Raw genomic sequence first — 9,565 nt, forward strand, 5'->3', positions numbered from 1 at the left:
CCTGAGGCTACCCAGCAGGAGCTACGGAGAGATCTGCAGATTCCTCTTCTTTGTTTGGGATTTGGAGATGCCCAGATGAGGCCCAGCTGTGAAGCAATGCAAGTTGCTGTGGGGCCTTGGGCCTTCTTTTGGATATTCTGGGTCTGTCTGACCCAGCTGCAGTTTGTTATGTAATTTTAGATTGCAAAGGGCCAGGTCATTCATATGCAAAAGCCTCTGTGCACAGCTTGGGTGGGGAGGGGTCTCAGGGAATCAACAGGGTGGAGCAAACAGCTATGGCTGATCCTCAGCCCTAACCTAAGAGGTCCTGGGTCTCAGTGTCCTGCGGTAATCACTGCAAGCACCTCTGAGAGAAAGCTGCCCTCGAGTTCTGCCCGCTGCCAGACAGTCCAGTTTCTCCTCGTATGAGTCTGGGTTCCCAGAGACTCGCCCAGAACTGGAGTCAGGCTGTTGGGAGCTTGATAACCGCGTCCTCAGTTGCCAGCCCTTTTTGCGTGTGCCTCCGTACCTCTGCACTTTACTTTCACACCTCCTCTGAGTCTCAGTGTGCTTTTCTCTTTCCTTCTAGTTGTAGAATTTCCACTCAGCCAGCCTTCCTGTGGTACCGGATAATGTCCGTTTTGTCTTTTAGTTGTATTTTTGAAGTGGTTGTGCGAGGCAGCAATTTCAGGTGTTTACTTATGCCACCATCTTGGTTTCTGCAAGAGAAAATCATTGATCCATTGCCTCCTGCATACCCACTGCTGGGGATCGAGCCAGAGCCCGCAACCCAGATATGTGCCCTGACTGGGATTTGAGCCATGACCTCATGGTTCACACCAGCTGGGCTGTTAGTTATTTTTCTAACCCATATACATTTGACTCTTCAAAGAAATTGTTTCAAAATTAAAACTTGCCCAAGGCAGTCTTATAATTTTTCTTTTAAAGAGAAGAGCAAAGAAAAGCACCTTGTATGGCATCTAAACTTACCATTCACTATCTCCTACATATGTGTTACATGTATGGCAGTTTTAGCTTAGGCCAGTGTATGGGTATACACACACCTTTTTTTAAAAAATCACACTGTCTGATTTTATTTTCAGCACACATTCTAATTTTTCTAAGTCAAAGAATTCATAGCATTTCTCTACTTTCTATAAATGCACAGATGTACCATGCTGTCAGTCAAGTTGCTTGAGCAATTTTAGACATTTAACCTGGTTATTGCCTAGTTTGTAGAAAATGAATGTACTTGTGGTACTAACACTATTCCTGATTCACCATTTTGCTTTTAAATTGCCTTTTCAATGTCATTTGTGTCATCCATTACTGGCAATTTAGATTTAAAGCATCAGTGTTTAAAAAATATTCAAATAAAAAATTGAAGTACATCTTTGTTCTTGCCACTGAATCAAATACTATGTTGCATATGTAAAAGAAACAAAATAGATCCTACTAGCCTGAGGATACAATACTGAACTTTAAGTAAATGTGAAATAGCATAGTGATAAAGCATATATGAAATTTTTTCAACAAAAGTAAAATACAGATGTTTATGGAATTCTCTATTAACACAGCTATGCTAAATGAACCATGGGCTATTTAAAAACTCCACTGTGTGTTAAGTATTCTTTTACTTTTAAAAATTCAAATAAAGGTTAGGTCAGAGTTCTGTGTGAACTACTTGCTCAGGTTTCCGATTGACTGTATTGTACTACCTATTTCCTAAATTTGCAATTAGTTTATTTTCTCTGGGTCATTCACAAATGTGGATGGTTAGGGAAACTTGTTGTGTTAGAACTCTCTAAATTTGGGTCTGACAAAACCAATGATTTTTTAGTGAATGAAAAAATGTTAGGTAGTAGATACATATTTTTTTCTTTCTGGGAAACAAATCATATTCCTATTTTGGACCAGTTAACATTAAAGGTTTAAGTTAATTGAGTACATCTAACAGCCTTAGTGTGGGGAGCCGGCACGGCCATGGCATACTCAGCCCCAGGGCGCCTTATGTGCCATGCCAGCTCAGCCTGGTTCAGTGACCCTGAGTGGGGGGGTGAAAGGATTGAGAAAAGACAGACAAGAGAATGAAAGCTGGGTCTCGGTGGGACGCTGCTCCCTGATGAGGAGACAGCGCCCACAAGCTGTGTCTTTATTTTATAGCAGATGCCACGAGGCAAAGTAGGGGCGTGATCAAGTTGTTTACAGCATTCTCCTGAGTTTCAACCTCACTCAACTACATGTACCCGAACTCTATCACAAGGCAAGTGGGGCCACGTGTTTGGACCATAGGTTCAAGCTTACAACCACAGCCGTTGGCTATGATTGTGCTGGGAGGGCCCTGCCCTCCAGCTGGGACTTGCAAGTGGCAATGAGAGGACCCTGTCCTTTCATTAGTCTGAGGCTTGAACCTGGCCAAAACACTGTAGCCGCGCCCCATACCTTAGTATTTTTATAGAAAACTTTATGAGGACCTTTATTCTTATTTCAGAGGACAAAATCTAGTTGGGCAGAACACATTATATATTTTTTAAATTTCAAATTGGTCTCAGCTTCCAAATAATATATGTTTGTTTGTTTCAGTTGTTAATGCTAAAAAACATAAACTGATTTAATATCAAGTTAATTAAAATACAGTTAAAGAGGTAGATCAGGTACAACACTTTTCCAACAAGGAATTTTAGTTCCAATAAAGAAATGAGACTTTGATTAGCTATGCTATACTTTGTCTTCTCAGTACAGCAGTAAGATTTTGATTGCATGGTTTTTAGTCATTTATTGAACATCCTTTTTTTGCTCTAGTGATCCACCTAATTTGGGTTTCTTTCTGTTGTTTTTAAAAGTGTATTTATCTTTCTATAAAGTTGGTCTTTAGAAATAGAGATCAGTTCTTGGAATCAAAATTATTTTTCTTGTATTATTGAATGAATAAAAAATGTATACATAAATGCAGGTCCTTGCTCTAGGAGAGTAAAGGTGCATAAGACACTCCCCTGGACTTCAGTGAGCTTGCTATTTATTTATTTATTTATTTACTTATTTCAGAGGTTCTTATGTTGGGGTTTGTGGACTGAAGGGCTTCAGGGTGTATATATATATATATATTTGTGTTTTATTGTGGCATCTTAGATTTCATCATATTTTTAAAAGGCTCTGGATATCTACAAAAGCTGAAGGAGGCATGACACCTAACTATAATTTAGTGCAATAAATGCTGTAATAAAGGTCTTTGGGAGGTTAGCATAAACATTGGACTCCCACTATGTTCTACACAGGACCCTTTGTCTTGTTCCATGCTACTACATCTCTTGTACAGAGTATAATGATTAGTATATAGTGTGATGTTTGTATCAGCGAGGGTCCTGGTAGTAACAGATGGATGGCTTTTTTTGAAGATAGTTTAATGGACTATTTGCAGAGGTGTGGGCCTGGTTAGGTAATAAAAAAGGGATGATAATTCTGTCAGGGACTTGGAACAGTTGGAAACTGTTACCCACCCAGGCAAAGGGGCAACGAAGGGGATGGGAATTGTATTCCAGAACTCAAGAGTTGTTGGCATGGAAGAAGAGCCACTAAATAGGAGCTGTGTCCAACGAGGAAACATAGCTGGGAATAATTTGTACTATTATTTCTATCTCCTTCCATTTTTTGCTTTTCTGCTGATGCTTCCTGTTGGGAAAGGCAAGGTCACATGCACAGGCTTTTGACTTTGCTCTGCCTACTAGAGCTTCCAACACTTCCTTACTAAAAGATGAGGAGCCACTCTGACTTTGCTCGGTTTATCACCTTCATGGGACTATCAGTCCCTGCTTCAGGCTCTTTAAGTGGTCTTTGTTCTGCTTAAAGCAGTCAGTGTCCTCAGACATGCCTCCAGCTTTCAGTATTTTAGAATCCATGGGTGGGATGGAGTGGGGTGGAGGGAGGGGTGATGGGGTCTTTCTGCTGCAGCGTTAGAGCATGCTCCTAGGCTTGTTTCCTTTTGACCACTGTCAGAGCACCCACTAGCTATAAGGGACCCATGCACACACTTGGTGCTGACCTTGCTCTGTTTCTTCTCTATGTGAGTAGAGCATTATTCTATCCAGTACTTGACTGTGTTGTGTTTTCTTTTGCAACCTTGACACCGAGATATAATGGGCAGAAGTATTTGGAGTCCTGTGGTGGGATTGGTAAACGAAGTGTAGCATTCTGTTCCACATGTAATCCTTAGAGATAAGGGAGGCAGAGCTGCAGAATAAGGCAAAGAAGGGTGGAAAATGTATCTGTAGGGACAAATGGAGAATAATCAACAGAGTCTTAAATACTTACTTGTTCATTTAAATTGAAATTTTATTAAACACAATTTAGCCTTACATATTGTTAGATTAAAATGAAAAATGAGCAAATGCCTCATAGCTTAATGTTTCTGATAGAAATACCTTAAAATAAAAATCCCTTTGGAATTGTAGAGGCAACTATTTGTTTCATATATTTTGAATAGTTGAAATAGTAAAAATGATGCAATAATTATTAATCTATAAAAATGTGAAATTAGGCCCACCCTGTGTGGCTCAGTTGTTGAGCGTCGACCTATGATGCAGGAGGTCTCAGTTTGATTCCAGGTCCGGGCACATGCCTAGGTTGTGGGTTTCGAGCTTGATCCCCAGTGGGGGTCATGGTTCTCTCATCATTGATGTGTCTGTCTCTCCCTCTCTGAAATCAATAAAAACATATTTAAAATGAGAAATTAGGATAACTCAACTTTTTAAGGTTTTATATTTTTGAAATAATGCGTTTTTCATAATGTGGAAATTTGAATTATTTAATCCAGAGAAGAACTGCATTTTCTCGAGGCTACCTCAAAAACCACTTCTATGAATTTTCTCAAATTTAAATGTTATAAAACATTATTCATACTTCTGTTATGCCACTTATATTGAACTAGAGGCCCAGTGCACGGATTTGTGCACTGGTGGGTGCATGGCCTGTGGGGATCGACCCGCTGTGGGAGTGCCGCTCATCCTGGTCAGCCAAGGGACTGTGGACCCGCCCTCTGAGTGGCTGCGCTCTCTGTGGGAGCACTGCTCATCCCAGTAAGCCAAGTGGCTGTGGACCCGCCCTCTGAGTGGCTACTCCCTCCGTGGGAGTGCCGCTCATCCTGGTCAGCCGAGCGGCGCTCCCACTGTGGGTGCGCACTGACCACCAGGGGGCAGCTCCTGCGTTGAGTGTCTGCCCCCTGGTAGTCAGTGCGCATCATAGTGACTGGTTGACTGTTCGTTCTGCTCATTCTGCCGTTCAGTCGCTGGGCTTTTATATATATAGGTAATAGCTAGTTGTTTTTACCATGTGCCAAGTCTCTATGCTGTCATTTACATACATTAATATATTTTTATTGATTTTAGAAATCAAGGGAGAGGGAGAGAGAGAAAACATCAGTGATGAGGGAGAATCATTGATTAGCTGCCTCCTGATTATTCCTGCTTTTAAAAGATTTTTGTTGGCTCTGACCTTTCACACCACTAATCAGACAAAAAGATTTCTATGGTATATCTCCTTAATTCTCCTTAATTCTGTATCCATACTAAGGGAGGCTTGGAAATATATGTCTGACTAAAAATGAAATTCTTGATCCCATAGAAGAAAAGGAGAATGGATATGGGTGGGGCAACCATTGATCTCTGATACATAAACCTTTTTATGTTGTGGTGTACCTATTTTCCTAAAGTGATTAGTGTGGTGTGAGAGGAAAATCCATAAGATCCAGCAGAATTATTATTATTATTATTATTTTTATTGATTTTAGAACAAGAAGAAGGGAGAGAGAAAGAGAAATATTGATTTGGTGTTTCACTTATTTATGCATTCATTGATTATTTGGCATATCGGGATGATGCTGTAACCAACTTAAGATGGAGGGCTGAGACTGAAAAGCATATAATAATATGGGATATATACTAATTTAAAATAGATTTTTATCAGAATGAGCTCATAACTTTAGATTCTGAACTCTTGACTCTTGTTTAATAATTTTTACATCATTCTAGAAAGGTAGAAATAGACTAGCTTTTAAATTATTTACATTTTAAATAGTTTTTGGAAGTTTGACATATTTACTAAACATGCATGTAATGTTTTACTAAATTTTTACATATAATAAATGCCATTGGGTATTGCAAGTGTAATGGAGTAGGAAAAATGTGCCTTTTATCTTTATAGAAGATAAATATATTAAACCCACTATTAAGAATGGTCTGTAGAAAACATTTTAGCAATCTACACTAATAAAAGAGAAACATGGTAATTGGCGTACGACCGCTACCCTTTTCATTGGCTAATCAGTGAGTATATGCAAATTAACTGTCAGCCAAGATGGCGGCCGGCAGCCAGGCACTGAAGCAAACAGGGAGGCTTGCTTGCTTCAGTGACTGCGGACTCCAACGTTCCCCACCTAACTTGCCAGCCTCTCAGTTGCAACTCTAAGCAACTATATACTATGTTGCAAATAAGAAGCTAAACAAAACCCCAGAAAAGGGCTTCCATTCAGCCGGGCTCCCCACTGAGTTAAAATATAAACTTTTAAATGGCTTTAAAGTCTTAACTAAATCAGTTTCTGTGTACAAGACACCTCCCTTAACATTTATAAGCTTTATACATGCTTCCAAATATATAAGAACATTTAAATCATTCAGTATAATTTTTTAAAAAAAGAGTATTTCAGTTTGAAAAATCCATGATATCTACCTTCAGATGATAAACATCATAATAAACATAATAAATATTCTGTAATGAGAGACATAAAAATAAAAACATTTAACAAAATATTCTTGTAAAAGTAAACAGTTAACGGCGGGAACACCCATGCTGGTATCAATCTCGGCGCTTATTTTAGCATTTACTTTTAAAAGTAAAACGCCATCAAGCTGGTAGTCAAATCTGCAATTTTGCTTTAAACTGAAAATAGAGACCGCAGATTACGATGAAACCACATACTGTCCAGAGAGTATCTCCACTTAGAATCGTTGTCACCAACATCGCAGTTATCATTTCTCATTGATCCAATACTATTTGTTGACGCTGTTTTTATAATGACCATTTATTTCCTCGTTTGGAAGTCAAATCAACAGCCCTACTCCATAAACTGGTTATTTTTATAAAGAAGCTGTATCCTGGCTTTAGCGTGCAGTCCTCCGCCCGGCCCGCAGGGCGGGAGCCCCCTGCGCATCACCTCTCCTCTGCGCAGCGCGGCGGTGACACCTTCCCGAGGCTTTTCAAAGGCACAGGGCCCGCTGGGCGCTGCCGACAACTCTACACGCCTTGCTCCCCTCTCGCAGCCACCGTCACCTAAGTTTGATGACGGGGAGACCTACACTGACATCTGTCCCCGGAGCACGTTCTTTTCTGCAAGCAAGAACAGCCCAAATGAGAAGCAGGACTAAAAAATAAGTGCTAGCCCGGGAGAGCTGCGGTGTGTGCAGCAACCTTTGACGCGAGCACTTCTCCCGGGTTCCAAAGCCGAGGGCGGGGAGGGGGGGGGGAGAACCCCGACATTACAAACAGATGCGTTCACCAAAAGGATCAAGCCACTAAAACCCACCAGGACGGTGCAGTAGGTCCCCGCAGGAAAGACAGGGGAGGAGAGAGATTTAGGGGGGCATCTCCTGTCTACAAGCCAGAGAAACCTAACACAAGAAAGCTTCACCAAGCAGGTCCTGTCAGCCCTGGCGCCCCACGGCCGCAGTTCGTCCTCCACACCCCGGACCCTCACCCTCACCAGCCTCCAGGCCTTGGCTAAAGTCCACGGTGGCACCAATGTCCAGGGCAGCTTCGTGGTCCCAGGGTCCGCCCATCCGGCAGCAAGGTCAGCAGCTGGAGGGAGCTGGAAGATGGGCGGGGCCTCGGGGCGGGATGGGGAGCACCCATCAAAGAGGCGGGGGGGGGGGCCCCCCCCCCCCCTCGAGTGCACAAAATTTTTGTCATCGGGCCTCTAGTAGGTAATATAAAAGCTCTAGGTTAGAATGAATTCAAGTTTATGAAAATTAAATGAAAATCTAGAATTATTTTATTTCACTGAAAACTGATTTGGTGCACAGGAGATATAATCCCATTAACTACAGATTTTTTAAAGTTCTGTTGTCAGAAGAAATTGAAGAAAATGTAGTATTTAACATAATTATTTACATTATTAAAAATGATTTACTTTTAAAACCCAGTGTGTAATACTGTAAGTGATTATTATTTTTTCCTCCATAGGCAAGAAGCTTCATAGCTGTAGGACTGGGTGTTGCAGCTTTTGCATTTGCAGGTAAGATAAATAATGGTTACATATGAATAAATGTTATAAAATATATTTTTCAAAAATCACTCCTTAATAAGCAGACTCTTCGTATTCTGAGGTTTTGGGTTTTAAGACATTATACATTCCTATTCTCTTCACCATTTGTAATTATTGAACATTTCTCAGTGTAGCAAAATCTAGATAAACTTAGTAGTGAAGAAAAGTGATGATACAAAAGTTAGGAAAACTAGCCCCGATAATAGTGGATCTTCCTGGCAATTTTTTAGTCTGAGATATTGTGTACTATAAATAAAACATCTTTAATATGAAACAGTATAATTGGTATGGGGTTTCTTTATTCTTCCATATTTATTTCTTCTTGAAGGTAGGATTAAACATTTCCTGAGCTGTCAGTTCTTTCTGGTGCATGTAGTTGTTCCCTGTAGTGTATTTATTACTTCATTTTAAAAATATTGGTGTATTGTCTTTGATAAACTGCCAAAATCACTTTTTTAGAAGGAACAGTTATAAAGAGTTAAAGCAAAATTGCTGTCTCTTCAATTTATAGTTTAGAGTCATCAACTTACAGTTTTAAATTGCATAGCTACTCCCTAATTAGTGTTTATCTAAGAGCATTTCCTTGTTGATAAAAATTTACAATATTTTGTTTTAGCATTTGTGTCTAAGTTCCATGGATTTGCTCCTGTTAATTGAATGATCTTTTGGGTGAACTTACTTTCCATTGTGGTTATATGTGGTTTATTGAGATCCAATAGAAAACTGAGCAAACCAAAAAAGATTTTTGTTTTGTTTCATGTACTATTTAATTTTGTCCACGTCTTGTTTAAAGCACCTTAACAATAAGACCTTTAAAATCAAGAAGATCTGTGATTCAGATTCTCTTGGTCTTTATGCCATCAAGATCTTGTGTCTCATTATATACATTACTGAGTTTTCCTGAGAAGAATATCCTATCTAAATAGAATTCTGGTAAACTTGCCACATAACCATAAAACAATTTTAGTAATTATTATAGGAGAATGGGCATAGTTATTTCAAATTCAGATGTAAGATTTTTATTTGAAATTAGAGAAAGATGTACGTTTGCCAGGGCCTTTCTAAAATCAGAATTGGTATTTATATTCTGTACATACCACACTGTTGCCAAATTCCTATTACTAAATAGAATCCTATATAATAAAACCCTAATATGCAAATTGTCCCCTCAAGTGGGAGTTCAACCAGGGGGCGAGGCCGGCTGGCCAACCACCTGTGGGTCCTCCCCCAGGCTGGCCCCATCCCCGATCGGCCCCCCCACCCCGATCGGGGGTG

General features: G+C 40.1%; 1 protein-coding gene across 1 annotated transcript in view; it reads left to right on the plus strand.

The window, feature by feature from the left end:
• Positions 1-9,565, plus strand: part of DNAJC15 (DnaJ (Hsp40) homolog, subfamily C, member 15) — a 79,249-nt gene that overhangs the window by 10,352 nt on the left and 59,332 nt on the right. The window contains exon 2 of the mRNA XM_014535512.1: positions 8,209-8,260. Within this exon, the coding sequence (XP_014390998.1) occupies positions 8,209-8,260 (52 nt within the window). The remainder of the gene's footprint in view (positions 1-8,208; positions 8,261-9,565) is intronic.

This window comes from Myotis brandtii, unplaced genomic scaffold, assembly GCF_000412655.1.
Source record: "Myotis brandtii unplaced genomic scaffold, ASM41265v1 scaffold102, whole genome shotgun sequence".
Classification (NCBI taxonomy): Eukaryota; Metazoa; Chordata; class Mammalia; order Chiroptera; family Vespertilionidae; genus Myotis; species Myotis brandtii.